This window comes from Falco rusticolus, chromosome 4 (genome assembly GCF_015220075.1).
Source record: "Falco rusticolus isolate bFalRus1 chromosome 4, bFalRus1.pri, whole genome shotgun sequence".
Classification (NCBI taxonomy): domain Eukaryota; kingdom Metazoa; phylum Chordata; class Aves; order Falconiformes; family Falconidae; genus Falco; species Falco rusticolus.
The window spans coordinates 28153365-28172999 of record NC_051190.1 but is presented as its reverse complement, the minus strand read 5'-3'; the positions used below and the strand labels follow the sequence as shown (position 1 = coordinate 28172999).

Sequence of the window (19635 nt, the reverse complement as noted above, 5' to 3'; positions counted from 1 at the left end):
CATAGTGGTGGTGGTGGTCTCATATGCTGTAGCTTGTAGGAGCAGCCATCGCCCACTGCGGAGTTAGGCTCCTTGGAAAATTAAACCAGAGACCCTGGCTCTGCTGTCCCGAGGGTGCACTGGGGCTGAGCACCGGCCGCTTGGCGTCGTCAGGATCAGCCACGCTCCGGGCAGCACTTCACCAGGTGGGAGCTCTGTATATGGTGTCTTACGGTGATAGCTATGAGTTTGGGGGGGTCACGAGGCAAAGGAGGAGGGGGGATGCTGTGGCTGCGGACAGCTGTTCCCAAGGACCGCTGCAGGCTCTGCTCCGGGCTGCGGGCTCGCTCCGCTTGCAGCCTGGCAACTAGCTGAGCATCCCTCCAAAGCAAGAGGCATCCATGACCTGCCTTTACATTAAAGAGAGAGAAGCTGCAGCATCAACAAACAGACAAAAGCGTAAATATTTCTGCAGAGAGCAGTGCTTTAAAATAACCAGGGGGTGGGGGCCAGCTAGAGAGCTTACTGACAGCAGCGGTCCTTAGTTATCCTATTGCTTCTTCCCGCTCCAGGCTTCACCCAGCTTCCAGGATAAATCAGTGGCTATTTAAATTAGAAAGTGTCTGGAGAAGGGGGGGGAAAGTTCAGGGAGGAGAGGGCGAGCTCCCCGCTTGCACTGGAGGCTTTTGGAATCGGGCAGCATGGGGGCCAGTGCGGCACGGTACTGGCCATGGTGGGGTGGCCTCGCGGCGTGGGCCGGTGCCAGCTGTGTGCGGCGAGGCAGCGGCCGCATCCTGCTCCAGATGCTCTCAGGGCACCGTGTGCGCCTGGCGGAATGCGTGAAACGTGTGAAACTGTCGGTAGCACTGAGACGGGAGGTCTGGGAAGAGTCAAGTGCAACGAAGGTGCAGACACAGACACCTTCCGATGGGCTCCAAGGACTTTCCACCTCCCGCCCCCCCCCCCCCCCCCCCCCCCCCCGTTAAATTTTCCAACCATCTGCGCTGTCTCCCCTGAGACAAACTGCATCCTTCTTTAAACGTGACCTTTTCTTTGCCCACATATTAAAAAAAAAAAAGCAGCAAATTGTGTTCATTTGCTTCAGAACTAGAACTGTGTGCTGATTTGCAAACCAGAAAGTCTGTTTTGTTTTTCCCCCTGTAACAGAGGCGGGCTGGGCTGCCTTCGTAGCACTGCCCCCAGCACTGTGACATGTGGCACCCTGGTACCAGCTCTGTACCTGATTGCACTTCCACTAGACCTTTGCATTTTTTCCACAGCTCGGATACAGTACTTGGTTGTGAACACTTAAGCACGCGCACGCTCAGCGTAGCTTGCCTTTGCTCTGTAATTTTTTTCCATTTCTTTTTTAGAAAAAAAGCTTTGTTATTCTTCTCTTTTAAAATAATTTAAAACCTGTATAGTATTCAACGCACGCAATGTAAATATTTATTACTCAACAATTAGTGGAGGGTTCTCTTTTGTGACTAAGTTGTGGTTTTGATTTTTAAATCTTGCTCTAACATAGATGTCCGTGGGCTGGGAGAGGAGTGCCCACCCTGCCCAGCCCAGCCCACCTACCCCGATAAACTGTTTTGTTTGGTTTTGATGACTGTTATAAATATCTTTTCAAACCTTTTCTGCTGACCTACACCTTTAGTTTTGAAGATATCTGTCCAAAGATTGTGTACAGTCTGTTTGAGAATTGTAACCTTACTGCACTATAAACTTGGGGTTGGTTGTTTTTTTTCATGCAGAGAACTCGGTAATCTTGTATTTGATAGTGACATTAACACCACGCACATGCAAGCTGTTACCTGTTATACGGGGCAGCAGTAACTACTCGGTGAGAGTGCACACAGCCCTCTGCAGAGTAGCTTAGGGCTGGGGTCTGGGAGGCACCGGTGTAACGCTGGAACTCACTTGTGCAGCCCAGCCCATCCGAGATGCTCTCGGACTTTACCAGGGACTGACGGCCCCCGTGGTACAGCCACGCATCCTCCAGCAGCATGGAAGCGCACTGTAACGTACAGGATGTAACTTCAACCATAACTTTCAGCACAACGTAGTTACTACTGAGTTGAACGTAGGTGATCCTGCAGTACAAACCCCTCCTTGCAAGAGGAGCCGACGTACTGCTGCAGGAGCAGGGAGCTCCAGGCTGGAACCAACGCAGGAGTCAGCCCCAGCGGTTCGCCCTGCCTCAGCCTGAGACTACTAAAAGAAACCGAGGGTGTGGGATTTACTAGCAGAAACCTGATGAGTCAGACAAGTTGGTACTAACTGAACTAAGCCAGCTGGCCACGAACTCATGAATCATGGGTGCAATGACTATTCTTTCTTCATGCTTTCGTCACACACCGCCTGTGTGCAGGACTGACAAGAGCACTCACTCCTAGAGACAGCAGAGGATGTTGCAAAACACTGAAGACTATGGTAAGTAGAAAGCAGATGTGAACACGCAGCCTTTGACCCGTGTCCACCCTCCTGGAACCTGGAGTTCTGGATGACCTGAGGTTTTAAAGAACCATTGATTGGAAAGGATGAAGGTTCGGGGAGAGAGAGGGAAGTTCTGCAAGGCCGTGGGTGGTGTCCGAAGTGGCCGTACAGGTAATAACAGTCAGTTTTCCTCCACCATCCTAATGAGAACAGAAGGCTTGGCCTTAGCTTTAACCGACAACTGACCTGTAGCCGAAGGGGGCTCGTTCGGGATGCAAACCACGCACACACCGCTCCCTACCACTCGTCCTCTGGAAGTGACCCAAAGGAATTGTGAGCAACGAGGATGCAAGAGTCACTTCCCAGTTCCTGCGACGATGCAACGCAGTGGCCAGCCCCCCGCCTGCGACCGGTGACGTGGCCAAGTGACAAAGTGGCGGCGGAGCAGGGTCAGAGGTACCCGGGCAGCACTGGGATGCTGAAATCCCTGCGGCTCAGCCCCAGGAGCAATCCCAGCGGGGTGGGGGGCGGGGAGAGGAGGAAGCACCGTTGTCCTCAAGCCCTGTCCATCCGTAGGGCGGAACGGCCTCTTTTAATTGCCATTTTCCATAGAAATTAGTCCAGGAAATTAAGTCTCACACAAGATTTTTCCCCTCTGCAAAGGGGAATGGGTGTTGGAGGCTCCTGTTTCTCAGTTCGTGCGAGTTCCTCCCTCCTTCCCTTCTCCCTCCCACTTGTTTATTTCAGTGCTTTTTTAAAAGCCACTCTTCCCAATCACCTGCTCACGGTAATAGAAATGTCATTTTTCTCACAGTATTTATTCCTTACAAATCTTGTGTGACATGCTAGGTTCCCATGGATGTAGCTGATCATTTTTATCTTGTAAATATAATTACCTAACTTTACATTAACTATATCGTAATAAACTATTTTTGCACCACCCTTTGCATGCTGTGTAGTGAGGTGTTTCTTTGAAAAAAAGACACTACAGAAAGGATGCAGCAGAGGCCAGAGCCTGGAAATGAGTGAGCTGTTTGCTTTTGTAGTCGCACTCCACAAGGAAAATGCAACAGGTAGCATTTTAATAGCAGTAACACGTTTACAGTAGTGTAAATCTAATGCTTCTGAACAGCATTTACTAAAGACTGACCTTTCTCGGCTTCTTCCATAGTTGCTCTACCACAGGTAACAGTAATGCTTTTCCCCCAGACCCAGGGCAGAACAGCCCAGCAGTCTGTTGATGTTACTCCGTGTATCCTAAGTAACACCTAAGGCTTTAAGTAATTTTTAACAATTTGGAACAACCAACCCCCAAGGACTGCCTGGAGTGCAAAACCGGGATGACGCTGAGCTTTTCTGTGGAAATGGTTTATTTAGTAGTGCCAATCGCAGCACTACTGTATCGAGCAAACCTGGTAACAAAAACATCAAGACCTTTTTTCATTTTGCGAGCTTTTGAGACACTGTATATTCAGGATAAAGTAATTCTTACACAGATGCTATTTAGTTTTGAAATTCTTAAGCTTACACCCATCTTTGTTCCACCCTGACCTGTAGGGACACATTCACTTGCTGTCCCCAACCTGCTGCCCAGCACAGGCGGGCAAAGTCACCAAACCAGAGGACACGGTGTCCCACCACCTGAATACACCGGGGTTTCCTTCTACCACTCGGCTGTGACGCTGGGGACCCAACTGCTGCTGCGTCTGCTCTGAAGACAAGCCCGACTGATCCCCAGAACAGTTTTGTTCCTTTCCAGACTCCCTATGCCTGCTTGCTGGAACACGAGCTGTCAGGATCTGTTCTCATGCTTTTACACTGGAGCTCTGCTAATCTCAAGCCAAAGGAAATGTGTACACAGTCAAAACGTACTTGTTCTCTGCCTTCCTACTTTCCAGAAATTTCCAGAAATTTCTTTTTACAAACTTTTAAAATCAACAATTAATGCCAACATAAGAAACATAAGGCGCTTAACCTCCCTGTACAGACTCTGGCTTTGCTGTAGCCCTCCTGACTCTTCCTTTGGCTGTGGAGGTGGAAGAGCCACTGGGCCTGCAGGATCCCAAAGTGGGAAACATCCATTTCACCGCTGAAACGTGCCCAGCACTGATATGGACGTACACACCTGTGCCGGGGCGCAGCGGGGAGCCTGCCCAGGGTTTCAAGCCCTACGAACGCAGTTGTATCACAACTATCCTCACAAAACAAGTCGCCAGGCAGCTGGGTCATTCCTCTAGCATGGGAATAACCCACAGGAAGGCCCCTGGGGCACTGCAGGGCACGGGACACCCCTCCTGGGGGGAGCTCGCCGAAACTGGGGCTGATACAACAGCACCGACACACAGAACACCGTGAACGCTGACGGCTGAGGCAGGGCTGCCGCCAGCCCCCTGAGGCGGCTCCATCACTTATGACCTTGGGGAAAAAAGGCGTAGTTGGCGGGGTTGTACTCTTCCCAAATCCTCTCAAACTCATCCAGAAAAGCCGTCACGTACTCAGCGTCGTCGGTGACCAGCACGTTCTCCCGGTTGTTCTGGATAGCCTGGGTAGTCCAGTTGAGGGAGCCCGTGATGAGCAGCCGCCCGTCCACCACGGCGAACTTGTGGTGCATGTAGCCGCTCTCCTGGTCGTGGCGCACCGGGATCCCTGCAAGGAGACAGGGTGCTCAGCACCGGCCGTGCCCGGCGCCGGCCCAGCCCCGGGTGCCGCCTCACCGGCGAGGCGCAGCGGCCCGATCTGCGAGCCCCGCAGCGCCATGTACTGCGCGTCGGTGAGGACACGGACCCGCACGCCGCGGCGGTGCAGCAGCCGCACGGCGCGGCCCAGCTGCGGGCTGGAGAAGGCGAAGAGGCAGAGGTCGAGCGAGCGGCGGGCCGAGAGCAGGTGCCGCAGCAGGCGGCCCAGCGAGCTCTCGCCGTGCGGCAGCGGGCAGGGGCACGGCCGGGGCGCCGCGCCGGGCGCCTCCGCCTGGGCCAGCAGGGCCTCGGTGCAGCGCGGCGGCGAGGGGAAGAACAGCACCTCCCGCCGCGCCCGCCGCCGCGCCGCCAGCGCCCGCCCCAGCCCCAGCGCCAGCGCCGCCGCCCCCCGCCGCCAGCGCCAGGCCCAGCGCCAGCGCCGCCCGCCCGCCCGCCGCCCACATGCCGGCGCCTGCGCGGGGCCGCCGCCGGGACGCGCCCTCGGGGGGCCGGGCCCGCCCACGGGGCCGGGGCGCGCCGCGGCGGGGCGGGCCGGGGGCGGCGGAAGGGCCCGGCTGTGGCGGCGGGCGGCCTCTCCCGGCCCTCCCCGGCCCACCTGCCCCTACCGACCCCTCGCCCCCGCCCGGCCCCCCGCGGCACGGCCGGGCCCCGGCACACGGAGAGCCCCGGCCCCATCAGCCGGTCCCCGAGGAGCATCGCGCAAAGGGTGGGGAACGGTGCCCACGGACCGGCCGGTTCGTTAATTCGTTAATGAACTTGCGCACATGCCAGCTGTCGATGGCGGCAGGAGCGCCCGCGGCATCGGCGCCAGCTGCGGGGCCTGGCCCGGCCCACCCTCCGGTAGCCCCCGGGCCCCCTGCCCCGACGGGCGGCACACGGGTCGGAGGCCACGCAGGAGCCCGGGGGGCGCAGCCTCAGCAGCTCCCCCCTGCTGGCTTTCCCGGGGGCAGTTGCCGTCCCGGGGGCAGTTGCCGTCCCGGGGGCAGCCGGTAAGCGGTAAGGCCATGGTTTCCCACGGTGGTCACCCCACACCGGGCTGCCTGTGCCACAGCCCCGTTCCAGACCAGGCCAGGGACCAGCCAGCCCCGTGCACAACTCACCGCTGCCACGAGCACAAGGAAGATGGTGAAGCCTCAGGCTTGACCTCGGGACCACTTTTTGTCTGTTTCGGAGGAAACCACACAGAAACGCCGGCGTTGCTAACGGGCGCTTACACACAACCACAGGTTAGAGACCAGACGTTCAGGCTGGGTCTCGTGGGAGAGCTGTTCTTTAAAGGATAAAAACACTTCAGCGATGGAGAAGGTCTAAATGCCAAACAACATTTTGCCTGTTGCGGTGCACAGCTCTGAAGAGGGCCAGAACAGCTTTCAGGTACAAAACCAGAGTAGTAGCTCACCTAAAAGGCAGGCACAGGAGCGAGCAGCAACCCAGCACCGGCAATGCTGATTTCCTCACCCCTGCTTTTGTAATTACTTCTGTCGCTTTTATCCCACTGCTAGTGGGCTCCGTTTTTCCCTCACGGAGGAAGCAAGACACATACCTGATCTGAAGCTTCCTTTAGAGCCTGAGCACCTCTTTTGTTTCCCGTTTCCTTACTGACCATTGGGAAATGCAAGCCTTTTTGCAAACCCTGAACAGAGTAATGCCTTTTTCCAAGCATAACATCCTGCAGTTGTTTTATGTCCAGTCAAGCATTTTCAATTAATATCAATTAATAATGAATCTGAGCATCTCCTGCTCCATATGTACAAGAAACTAACATATAAAGTTAAGAGGAAAAGGTCTATTAAGTTCTGTAAATTAGATCTCTGCTAAGATGCAGGAGTTACCGTGGATCGGCTGTTGTTTCCCCCACCACAACACACATACACACACTGAAAATCAACACAAAACTAGGCTTTGTCCGTCTTACAAAAATAGCTCTTAATGAGATTTAATGCCTGTCTCCATTTTACAGATGTTCCAGACAAAAATCAACCTGCATATTTTATATATAAGAACAGAACTTGTGACAAGTTGGAACATCCCCTCTGAGCTCGAGTCTTGTTTGGATGAGTGTAGAAGGTCACCTGGGTAAAACCTGCCTCTAGCCTGTTAAAAACATCTACGGTAATGTCAAGTTTTCCCAAAAATGATCCAGAAAAAAGACTTCACAACAAAAACAGTAATTCCTTACAATACAGATAAGGAATATCTGTTTAGGTAATTAAAAAATGCACCAATGTTTCCATGAACTATTAAGCAAAAATGGCTACTATAGAGTTATATAAGAAGGGAGCACCTACAGGTTGGATCTCCTCTGCTTAACTTAAATAAGGAAGCTAGAAAACTATTTCTGAAGACAGAAGAACACCAGCAACCTTATCCTGGTGAGGTTATCTTCACTACCTGGAAGTTTCGCAACCACAGGCAAAACAAGGCAAGTATTTTACCATCTGGACAGGCGAGCAAGCTGCATTTTGAGAGTTCTTACATTAAAATTCTCCCTCCCAGACAAGATTTCCAAAGCAAATGCTGAAAACCGTCTCAAGTTAAGATATAAATAAATAAAGTGGAGTTACAGGACTCCAATAGGATATCCTGACTTATGCTACAGCAGAAAATAGTCTCTTCTTAAATCCGAGCATAAAGTGGTTTGAAATAATTTATGTGATCCATACCCTGTGACACGTCACTTATTTTTGGTTCTCGTTCTCTCAGGCATTTAGGAGATCTATGTGGGATTCGGAGAGATTAACTATATCCACTCCCAAGAGTTCTGGATGTTGTCACAGGTATCAGAGTCTTGCCAATTATATTTAAAACTGAGGTCTACTGCCACACCATAATGCTTAACGAGGACAGTACAGGATTTTAATTAATTCACACCGATTCTTTGAGTGTTGGTGTATTTTAGTCTTGAGTGTGCAGGTCTAGATTTAGAGTTGAGTTTCAGGACAGACAGCAGCACTACTTATTAGCACTTATTAGTCCAGTCTCACAGCAATCAGGAAAGACTCAAGTTGCTCTTCAAGTTAGTTGGAGGACCAGGAGAACAGCGATGAAGTTTCACTATCCGCCTAACGCACATGCTGCAGGCTCAGCAGTGGTAACTCGGAGTTCCCTGCCAGTATCTGAAGGCAGCAAGTGAGGTTGGGCACTCTTTAGTTCCGGGACTCTGAGGACGTTGGGCTGCGAACTGTTGACATCAGGTGGGACTTGTATGTCTTGCTCAGGCCAGTCATCCAGAACTTGAGAAGCTTGACGTTGTCTTCCTCCGCAGCTCCCAGGATGCTCAGCAGTTTTTGGGTATCCTCCTTGGGTCTGCTGTCCACTTTAGTGAATTTAAAGAGGACCTTCACTTTACTACAGAAACAAGAAACTCCTGTCACTATTACAATGGACTTGCAGGCATCAAACAGGGAAAGAGCAGTAACTGTAGCTTCTCTCAGTGCCTACTGCAACTAAATGTTAATAAAAGTTTCAAACAATATTCTGTGGAAACTATTCTCATGCTCTGAATGAAGAAGGTGGTGGTGGTGGTGGGGAAGAGTACGAGAAAAGCGGGGATTAGTTAGGGGGATTACTCGTTTTCAGTAGTAATATGCATATTTCTAGTTCATTTTTCCATTCTAGCAGAAAGTAAAACAATTAATCGTGACAACTGGGAATCTCCCTGGGAGACAAATCCAGTGCCCATCTGGCCTTCAGATAAAATTCACAAAATTGTAATGTTCCATGAATTATTTCGCATGACTGTCTGGTCTCCCTTTATAACTGCTTGCAGCTTGCTTTGAAATGTAGTGCCTGAAGGTGCAATCATGACATCTGTTTGGCATGTTATCTGCACTGGAATATAGCGCGCATTGACAGGCATGTATGTATTTGCATGCTTAATCCTCACAATGTACGCAAGGCAGACAAGTATTGTCATGTAGGTTAACCTCCAGATGTGTGAACTGAAGCATAAAGGTTAAGAACTGCTGAAAGCCAAAGAGAGAGTTAGGACTAGAGCAGAAGGACTCCAGTATCCTTAGCTCCCAACAGTAAAGCCAACTACTGTCAGTACTACAGCAGCAGTTACCTGACTACCAGTTTGTCCTGTACTCAGCTGGAACTGTGCCAGGATTAGTGCTAAAGCCGTTTCTCTGAAACCAGCGTAGTCGTACTTACTTCATCCACTCCTCCTTCAAGCAAACAAGGCACTGATCCACAACATCCACAGAAAGGTTCTGGTTGGTCAGGGCAGCTTCAATCTTGTTCAAGATTGTAGGGCCAACTACAGCGTGAGAAAGAGGGGGGAAAGGGTGAGAAAGAGGACACACAAGCTATAACTTACCCCTTACCCCTTTACTAGTTAATTGTTAGCAAGGACTAGTCCATTTACTCTACGGCCTGGGCCTTAATACCTGCTGGAATTACAGACAAGGATACATATTTGTTCTACCTGTTATTCTGTTTAAGAGCACTAGTCTGCACTCATTTGTCACCAGTATTTTGGTCTGGTGCATTAATGCAGCCTCCTCTATATGCAGAAAGCTACATTACCACAGAATCGTATCACAGAATCATAGAATCGTTTAGGTTGGAAACGACCGTTGGGATGATCGAGTCCAACCAATAACCCAGCACTGCCAAGTCCACCACTAAACCACGTTTGAAGTCTCCACTTACTCTGGATTTAATGTTCCTCTTACCAAGGGCAGTTCCAAGATACTTAATAAAAAAATAAACCAAGAACCAACCCAAGGCATTCCTCTCCTGGACCACTATTTGGAATTCCCCAGGAGGCTTTTTTCCCCCCAGCAGTCCATGGCCTAGTAAGTAAGATGCTGTGGTGGTGAAAAGACTTTTCAGTCACTGTTTTTGTCCAGAAGCTTCTGAACATGCACTTGTTGGATGGAAAGTAAACTAATGTAATTATTCATGTAGGATTTACAACAGGAAGAACACTACAGAAAGAGTAGTCTCTGCTTTGCATTGCACCTGTAGTATCTTCAGAGGACAGAGCAGAAGGATTAGCCATCTGCCGTGTCTTTTGAGAGTCAGTGAAGCCAATTCATCTAAATTAAGACTTCCCAGAAAAACATGAGACTGATGGACCTGACTCGAATCATACCCAACTGCAAGTGTTCAGGTCCTTCAACAAAGTAGGAGAGACAAATAAAAAAGGTCTGGGTATTTCTGTATCAGTCATACTTGTCTGCCAATTGGAACATGGGAGATGAATAATGTCACAGTCCTTACAAACCAGACTTACTCAAAATAAATGCACAAGTATTCCAGAATAGACACCGTTCGCTGTGGGTTACAGAAGAATTACCCTGCAATTGCTACTGTATCCATGCTACAGATTTCGTATCTCATTTCTGAAAATTCATAAGCAAAATACTGATCTGGTAAGGCAAACGCTTTATGATTAAACGACTCACCTCTAATAGCTGTATTATATAATAGCATTGTATACTGACCTGGCTTCTACTCAGACTTCGTTAAGCGCCAGTACACGAACAGCTTAAAAACCAGTTACAGCTTAAGATGCTCTTTTAATCTCAGTGATACAGGCTCTTTCTGCTTTCAAATCACCTACCTCGATCTGCTGCAACAGGGCTACCACTGGTCACAACAAACTCGTACTTGTTGAGGGACTGCTCATCATCAAACACAGCTGGGTAGAGGCTGGACCGGGTAGCAGCACGAACCTCCACAAGCACCGCAAACTCTAGAGCAACAAGAGCCCAGAAAAATATTAACTGTACTAGCCTTGATTCTAAAATACAGCTATGCACACTGCTCTGAGAAAGCACACCTCCATCAGCTTGAAGTATCTGGCCCACCATTAACTTCTCCCCAACAGGAACCAGGACTGTCAGCTATATCAGTGCTTACAGCAGGAGTCACACCTTTCAACTACTGAAAGGTCACGGGGAAAACAAAAAGTGCTACAGGTTTTAGTTCACACAGCATTGTTAGACCATCCGCCCATGCTTAATAAAAAACCCCCCAAAATCTCATGTTCTTCAACAAAAGATGATAGGGAAAGGAGAGGGTTCTGCAACAGGCTCTTACCAGATGACAGTATGTGGGGTGGGATTTGGACATGTGGGCTAAGCCCTAGGAAATTACACCGATATGCCTCTTCATACTGGTCGCTATAGGGGATGATCCGCACACAGCCAACAGGCAGCATAGTCTAGAGAGGGAAAGAAACGTATCAACAGAGACACTGGAGTTAAACAAGTAAAGTACAATTTTCTCCCTGAATTCACGCTCCTGATTTAGGGGGATCAGAAGTACCCTACTCAGCCTTATAGACTATGCAGTTGCTGAGGACAACCAAGACATCCAGAGGTTGAAAGTTCTTTGTTTGGTGGGTGTTTTTCCATTTTTGTTGTTGCTTTTTCAAACCCATGTAATTTAGAACACATTCTCCAGGAGATGACATGTCAAAGACAGGTCATTATGAGGCTGGACTACTAGAAAAATACATGTAAAAATATGCAGCCAGGAAATAAAGGAAAAAGTTTCTACCCGTAGCACATCAAAAGCAGACTGGACAAGATCTGTATCTCGAGCTTTCCAGATGACCTGATTCCCCATCAGAACATGCCAAGCCAGCATGCGGAATGCTGATGCCCCAAGAACCTGAAAAAAAAAATTAAAAAATTTCTGCATTAGCTAGGAAAAGTAGTGAAATGCCTGCTTCGCCCTGTTGAGCTGAACAGCAGAAACGAACATGAAAATTTAGCAGGTCTTGTGCCCAGAGTAATAGCTCTAAACCACCAGTGCCAAGATCAGAATTTCTTTGACAGGTGCGAAGGGCATCAGACTGTCATGCAAAGCAATATTCGCCCCCATCTGTGGTTTCAAGAACAAAGAGCAGCAAAGTACCACTTTGCCAATATGCCCGCTCAATGACCCAATTCAGTATCAAGCACATGAAGAGAACAACAGTTTCATTTCTCAGTTGCTCCAAATTCTTCAGTGCTCTGGCTGGACTGCATCAACCAGCCCACTTGGCCAAATTAGCAGGTTTGGTAAGAGGCACACAGGCCCATTTGGAATGGAACTGAACAACTTCTGTTAAACAAGAACTTTCAGGCATTCTCTGATCTGGGTTATGTACACAACAGCGATTCAGGCATAGAAGGTGAAACAATGTTCTTAGACAAGCCTCCAAAAGCACACACGTGCAATACACCGCTGTAGTTCACTAGCTTCAAGCATTCAAGCATACTGGGAGACAGTACAACTAAAGGAGGCTAAAGACATAAAGCAGGTATTTGTCAGGAGTGTCCAGGAAAACAAGCTGGTATGAAAAAGACTTTGGGTCAAATGCACTGAACCTTCCCCCTCAGCCAGGGAGAACTGGAAGCACTGGTGAAAGGCTAGATCTGTACAGAATCATTTGTTTTGTTTCTAAATGATTTTTTCCCCTCTGAAACATTTTTGTTTTAAGCAAACAGTACTTAGCTTTGAAGATGTCACACGACCTCTGTATTAAGTTACTGTTGTCACTGCTTTGGGAAGAAGAAAAGCGCAGAGTTTGAGAGAAATCATATGATCCCATCCCACATGATCAATGATCACTAGAGGCACACATGATCTCTGAGGAAGCGAGCGTCCTTAAGAGGTGCAGTTCACACCATGCCCCAAGCTGTGCAGGCTCTGTGCTGAACACAGAACCAGGAAAGAAGCCTAGACTGCAGGAAATACATGTATCTTTGAAAAAAACATTATCAGGAGAAAAGAAGTTATTATCTTGTGAATTCAACGTCAGAGTAACTGTGCTTCTCTCCTACCTGTCTCATGTGCCGGAGAGACCGAAAGACAGACAATCTTCTGTGAGCCACATTCCAGCTATTGCAATCTGGCATCAGAGATGTTTCAGGTGAGCATTTAGACAGCTCCTGCCCTTCCACAACATCTGGCTGGGAAGAAGGCTTCTCTTCTTCCTCAGAACCATCCCAACCTTCTGACTCTTCTTTCAGATCTAGGAAAAAAAGGCAGCGGTCATAAAAATTGCTGCTCTCTAAGAGAGGGAACTGCCTCAAAAGCGCCTACGCATGCTGCAGCCGACTGATTTTGGCTGCATGTGGGAAGGCAAGAGTTCAGAACACAGTAACTGAAAGTACTAGCAGCACAGACACACCTAAGTGTTATCGAAGTTTATTAACTCACATAGAAGACAACCACTAAAGGGTCAAGAATGAATTTTCACCTACAGAACAGAAAGTCACATCTTTTGACCAATTATCCGTTCTCTACTCTTTTTAAAGGTCATGGCCAAAGCTTTGAGGAGGGTTTTGTAGACTTTAGTCTAAACGGATTAATTCAATGCAAGAAAAAATTGTCATCCTTTAATTTTAGAAATTTTGTAAAAAAAAAAAAAAAGAAGTCCATATGATGTGACTGCAAATTCTTTTGGCTGTAGAGATTCATCAGGAGGGCCAACCCAGCCAGCCAGAACAATAATCACAATGATGCAACACTCCTAACTCAAGTAACAAACACCACATGCGCATGCAGAGAGCCTAGGAGGCCAAGGGCCTTGATTTCACATTCCTGTCCCAGTCATCTCCACACGGGAGAGCACATCAGCTACTGTGGAAACTGCCACTAAGGTAAAGTTGATGAGTGATGGCTGTGCTCATGCTGCTGCTGAAAGGACTTGGTGTTTTACCATCTAAAGCATTCTCAAGAGGATCTTCCAGCTCTGGAAATTTCTAGCTCACCTGCAAGTTTTTCCATCTGAACAAGGGTGTCTTCTGTTGGTGCTCCTTCCAAAAGTTTCTCTGTAAGTCGGCTACCACAAGCTTTCAAAAGCCTGGAGACATTGAAAGAAACAGAAGTAGCACTCATTAGGCCTGCTTGCTAGGTGCAAAAATCCAGTAAGAAACTCGGTGCGATGAGCTCAACAAAGAATCCAGCCACACACCAATTTGTGCTTCCTTTCAACACATCAATGTGCCTTCCTCGGTGTGATAACTATCAACGCATCTTACAACCGCCGCCACTCAAAGTCACCTACCATTTTGCAACCACTTGGTGCAACATACTTATCCCCCATCCAAGTCACATGCCAGTGTTGCAACCCTCTCTGTGGCATCTTTCCAGGGAAGCCTGAGGAGCAAATCAGGCACTGGAGCAACCGAACTCCCACAAACATACCGCTGTGCCAAACGGCTGCGCCTCCCACGCTGCCTATCGCAACACACAGGCACTTCCAGGTGAACAACCACTGCACTCCAAGCGTGAACCCGAGGTACAACACACTGGGGGTACAGTATCTTTTCTTTCTTCCATGCTTACTTTTATACAGCATGGCCTTTCCGTCCAGATAGAAATGGCTTCCATTAGCAGCCACGTTAGTAGGTTTACTTCACAGCAACAAGACTTTTTTTTGTCCTAAAGGCATCAGCAGGCTCCTGTCTTCCTGTGCTTAGCTCCTTCCAATTCAGAGATTACTTCTGATAGACCAGGGGCTGCGCTGCTATTCAGCAAGACCTGGGCAGGCTGGGGAGCTGGGCAGGGAGGAACCCAAAGAAGTTCAGCAAAAGCAAGTGTCGGGTCCTGCCCCTGGGGAGGAACAGCCCCCTGCACCAGCACAGGCTGGGGCTGAGCTGCTGGGAGGCAGCTCTGCAGAGAAGGACCCAGGAGTGCTGGTGGACAGCAAGTTGCCCATGGGCCAGCAGTGTGCCCTGGTGGCCAAGCCGGCCAGTGGTGTCCTGGGGTGCATTAGGAGGAGCAAGGCCAGCAGGTCAAGGGAGTTGATCCTTCCGCCTCTACTCTGCTCTGGTGAGGCTGTGCCTGGAGGGATGTGTCCAGTTCTGGGCTCCCCAGTTCAAGAGAGACAGGGAGCTACTGGAGAGGGGCCAGCAGAAGCTATGAAGAGGATCTCTCAGGAGGAAAGGCTGAGGGAGCTGCACCTTTCTAGCCTGGTGAAGGGAAGACTGAGAGGGGATCTTATCAAGGTCTACAAATATCTTAAGAGCCAGAGACAGGAGGATGAGGCCAGGCCGTTTTTCGTGGTGCCCAGGACAAAGGGCAATGGGCACAAACCACAACACAGGAAGTTCCATCTGAATATGAGGAAAAACTTCCTTACTTTAAGGGTGACTGAGCACTGGAGCAGGCTGCCCAGAGGGAGGCTGTGGAGTCTCCTTCTTGAGACATTCAAAACCTGCCTGGACATGATTCTGTGCAACCTGCTCTAGGAGAACCTGCTTTAGCAGGGGGTTGGACTAGATGGTCTCCAGAGGTCCCTTCCAACCCTGCTTGTTTTACGATTTTGAGACTACTTAGCAAAGTCCAACTTACTACCTCAAGTAAAAATACCCCAAACACTCAAATCACATTTCCACCCTTTCAGAATATGGCAATATCCTCTTCATGAAGGAGCAGTAGAAGCTAGAAACACAAATGGCATTACCAAGCAAAGGAAGTATGCAAACATGCCCACAGGTTTTCATCATTGGTCAGTGAGGTTAAGGAGCGGGCTGCATTGCCGTTCCGCTGGTGCAGGAAGGGAGTGAAGGCTGTGTTCATCCGCTGGGCACGCTGAGGGCACCCATACTGCTCTGCTTCAAACACCTGCACCACAGAATAAGAGCAGTGAAAGAGACCGAAGAAGACAGAATGCTTACATAAAGCTGAGCCAAAAAAAAAACAACCAGCAAAAACACAAAATGAAAAGGGTGCATCACACACAGGCATCCAAAATATATTGTAAATTATGGGAACAGAGAGGGAAGGGACATCTTATTCTTAGCTTGACTAAAGTTATCATTAGGCAATGCCTGTGCTCCAAAACCACTGTCCTTAACAACTTCAGTTACTTACATTTCTAACAGAGCTACAGTCTAGCAGTTACGTCTGTGAAGTGTTATGACTGCCTGAAAATGACAAAGGCATCCTGTTCCTTCTCTCCTGCACCCCCAGATATGCACCATCCTCTTGTCCCTTGTCTCAACCTTAATGACCACCTAACTGCAATGAGCAGCATCAGCTTTTTGACTCAGCTGTAAATCAGCTGTCATAATGTTTTATTAGCGTTGAGTCAAATGGACTCTGTGCATTGACCTACCTTAAGTGCTTTGCCCTGAAGCTCATCAATGATGCCTCTGATTTTTCCCAACAAGAAAGGCCAGGAGTTGATGAGGTAAATCCGGTCCATCATGATAGTGATGATGCTGTACCAGCGCTGGAAACCTCGAGCCAGGCTGTCTTTGATAAAGAAAGTGTGGCTGAACACAAAACCGTGCTGTTCATCTCCAAAAAAAATAGGGCCTTCACGTCCTGGGCAGACCTGAAGGGCAGGGACACATACACAAAAACAGTTAAGCACATCACACAGCTGAAATGGTAATAAACTGAATAAAGCTTCCTGCTCTTTAACACACTTGATGAATAAAACAAGCCTTTTTAGGCTACTGTACAAAAGGTTTGGTCAAACAGAACTTCAGAGGTATTCTACAAACACTACAAAACATTCAATTTAACCGTATTTTAAGAATTCAGCTCTATTCAACTACGAAACTGTTGAGAATCCACAAGGGATGTTGCTGATCCCGACACACAAATGTTCACCAATCTGTAAGGTTCTCCCTTCACTTCTATGAGATGCTGAATGTTAATGGTCTACAAAAATCAAGTATTTCTTTGTACTAAACAAAGATTCCAACATCTTTACCAAAAAAACCCAATAAACACCTAGGAGCAAAAACAAGAAAGGGAAATTTTTTGGTGTCACAAGGTGACAGGAAGGAAACCGCAAGCTTATCAAAGATCAACCTTAAAAATTACCACCAATCCTGGATGGAACAGACTTGTGTGTCTGACTTTCCACCTCCGTCCCCCTTTGTTTCAGGCTGCACAGAGAGCCAAGATGAGCAAAGCACTATCCTGGATTTGAAATTACACGTAAGTCCATAAGCAGGTTTTCTCCCTGTACTCCCAGGACAGTTACCTCACAGCTCAGACTACGAACACAGGCCTGGCGCACGATGCTGAACAACTGGGGGTGGTTTGGGTGCTGGTGACTGACGTACTTGATAGATGTTTCTTTATCGTGGCTGACATATCCAGGATGTCCTCCTGCAAGAGAGCGGCAACCCTGAAGACAGAAAAGCAAATCCAGCCATAAATAAGCATGCAGTTATTTAAGGTTTCCAAATGCCTCTGCATATTCCCTTAAAAATGTAGGGAAACGTCACCTACACATATAGGTAAGAACACAAATAGTTAGAAGACAAGAAATATAAGTCAAGGTCAGGATGTGAACCCAGCTCCTCACATAGAACTCCCTGCAATATACTTCCTCTGTTCTTATGTTCATTTTCCACTATTTAATTTGGCTGTGAACATGGTGCTGGTAAAATTCAGTTAACAGCAGCTGTGAAACCAACTAGCCTAACAAACCTGGCCATAATCTAAAGGAAAACAAATAACAAATATCTCAGAACACAATATTAACAGTAGACAACCATGAGAACAACCGAGAACATACATTTGCTCTATTGTTTTAATTGCTTTTGCATTTTTTCTCCATTTCCTAATCAATACTGCTCTTAAAATTACTATTAAAAGATAACCAGACCTAATCTGATAAAGTAAATGCTCTTCAAGGACGAGGAAAGCATTTCTCAGACAGAAGAGAATCACACATCACAGGGTTTAAAGAGACCTCGAGACAACATCTTATCAAGGTCTATATACTCAACAACAGTTCCTTCATCCTCTTGTCATGGATCATTATGGTGCATGAGGACCTGGAGATCTTCTTGTACTAGCAGTCACATACAAAACAACTGCCGTTCACATGTTTTTTTTCCTCTCTTAAATGATTAAATTTGCATTCCAGAACCCAAGAGCCTTTTAGTTAAGCCAAAGGCCTCTGCTGCCTGCACACAGACCCACACACCTACCTCACACATGTCTGACTTCTTTGGCCCTGGGCTGCTGGAGTCGGCACTGGCACCTTCTGCTGGGCTGTGCGAGCGGATCCGACTGCTCATCTGAATGCCACCCTCCTCCTCTTCTGCCTGCTCATTCTGCCCCGAGATGTCCCCGCTGCTCGCGCCTTGGGGAAGCGGTGAATGCAGAACCTCAGTACAAAAGAGGGTGCGAGGACCGTGGAGCTCACAAAAATGGCAGAGGGCAACAATAGCGTTCATAGTGAGAGCTCAGCACATACGCCAGGCCTCCTGCAGGCAAGGGAGACACACACAGTATCAGTAACCAGATATTAAAGCATCTCTCCGGCAGCATTGGTGCGAGTCCTGCTGTATATCCCTCCAGGAGCAGCTGGCCTTAAGCTCAGCCTCAGGGACCAGCACCGCTCCACCAGGGGCGACCTGACCAACGACCCTCCGTGCCCTGGCGGGATGGGGCCCGGACCCCCGCGCCCCGCTACCCCTCAGGCCCCGCCGGGGTGGAACAGGGACTGGGCCGGCCCCCCACGCCCGGATACGGCCAGTTTTACAGGGACAGGCCGGGGTCTGAACGACCAGAGCTCCGTACCCGGACACCCCGGGCCCCTGCCCGGGGTCCTCAGGCCGCAACGCGCCGGGACCGGCCCCACTCAGCGCGCCCGGAGTCCAACGCCTCAGGCCCAACCGGCCCCGGCCCGGCCTCCCCCTCCGGGCCCCGGGCTCCTCGCTCCCGGACCGGCCCGCCCCGGCCCCCCGCGCTCGGACGGCTGCGGCCCGGCCCCGGCCCGCTCACCGCGGCTCCGGGCTCCCCCGCCCCGGCCCGTCCCGTGTCAGCGGGCGCCTGACACAGCCTGACCCGCCGGCCCGTACCATCCCTAGCGGTAGCTGGGGGGGGAAGACGGGCACACAACTTCCCTGCTGCCCACCCGCCGCCGCCGAGCGGCGAGAGGGAGGAAAAAGCGGGACAGAGGGAGCAGGAGGCCGTTCGTACCGCGGTACCGAGCCGGTCCTTCCCGCCGCTCTCCCGAGGAGCCCCACGCACCCCCCCCCGCCCGGGCGCGGCGGTGCCTCGGCCCACGACCGCCCTGTCCACCGGGGCTGGGCAGAACCATTACCTCAACGCGAGAGGGGGGCAGATGAGGAGGTTCGGAAGCCGCCTCCTCCCTTCCCTCGCTGTCCGCTGCCCCGCCGCAGGGAGCCGACAGCAGTGCCCGACCTCGGGGGCAGGACAAGCCGCCGCCTGCGACCCTTCGGCGCCGCAGGCGGAGCGGGCCGCGCTCCCCCGCGGCGGGGTGGTGCGGGCCGCATGGCGGGTCATGTGACGGCGGGCGGGGCCGGGTCCGCCGGGTCCCCCCGCAGGGTGGCGGGGCGCTCAGCGCGGCCGGGCACCCCGGGTCCCTGCAGGACACTCGGGGCAGCCCTGGCAGGACGCAGCGGGTGCTTTAATTCCTTAAAGCACCGGGGATGAAGATGGAGGCGTCCGTGAGGGACCGTCTTTTCCTGCTCCGTTCATAAAGCGGTTCCATGCAGCCGCTCAGGCAGGCGAGCTCAGGCTGGGCCTTGCAGGGACGGGCGCTCTGATGGAGATCCTCTCCGTTAAACCCCTC

General features: G+C 50.1%; 2 protein-coding genes across 6 annotated transcripts; both read right to left on the bottom strand.

Moving 5' to 3' along the window:
* Positions 1-1353: 1353 nt before the first annotated feature.
* Positions 1354-6120, bottom strand: PLD6 (phospholipase D family member 6). The gene is made up of 3 exons (XM_037387350.1): positions 5875-6120; positions 5133-5565; positions 1354-5064 (listed from the first exon to the last, which is right to left on the bottom strand). Exons 1-3 carry the CDS (start codon positions 6118-6120, stop codon positions 4823-4825), a joined length of 921 nt encoding a protein of 306 aa, XP_037243247.1. The 3' UTR covers positions 1354-4822.
* Positions 6121-7019: 899 nt separating this feature from the next.
* On the bottom strand, positions 7020-19308 carry FLCN (folliculin). Of its 5 annotated transcripts, none has more exons than XM_037385773.1 (12): positions 19144-19308; positions 18023-18301; positions 17065-17211; positions 16183-16404; positions 15529-15689; positions 13832-13923; positions 12899-13089; positions 11628-11741; positions 11166-11289; positions 10687-10818; positions 9270-9375; positions 8261-8462 (listed from the first exon to the last, which is right to left on the bottom strand). In XM_037385773.1, the coding sequence occupies exons 2-12, from the start codon at positions 18269-18271 to the stop codon at positions 8261-8263; spliced, it is 1740 nt and encodes a 579-aa protein (XP_037241670.1). In that variant the 5' UTR covers positions 18272-18301; positions 19144-19308. The 5 variants fall into 5 exon arrangements, with proteins under 5 accessions (XP_037241668.1, XP_037241670.1, XP_037241671.1 ...); XM_037385774.1 differs by lacking the exon at positions 19144-19308 and adding an exon at positions 19020-19117; XM_037385772.1 differs by lacking the exon at positions 19144-19308 and adding an exon at positions 18822-18909.
* Positions 19309-19635: the final 327 nt, after the last annotated feature.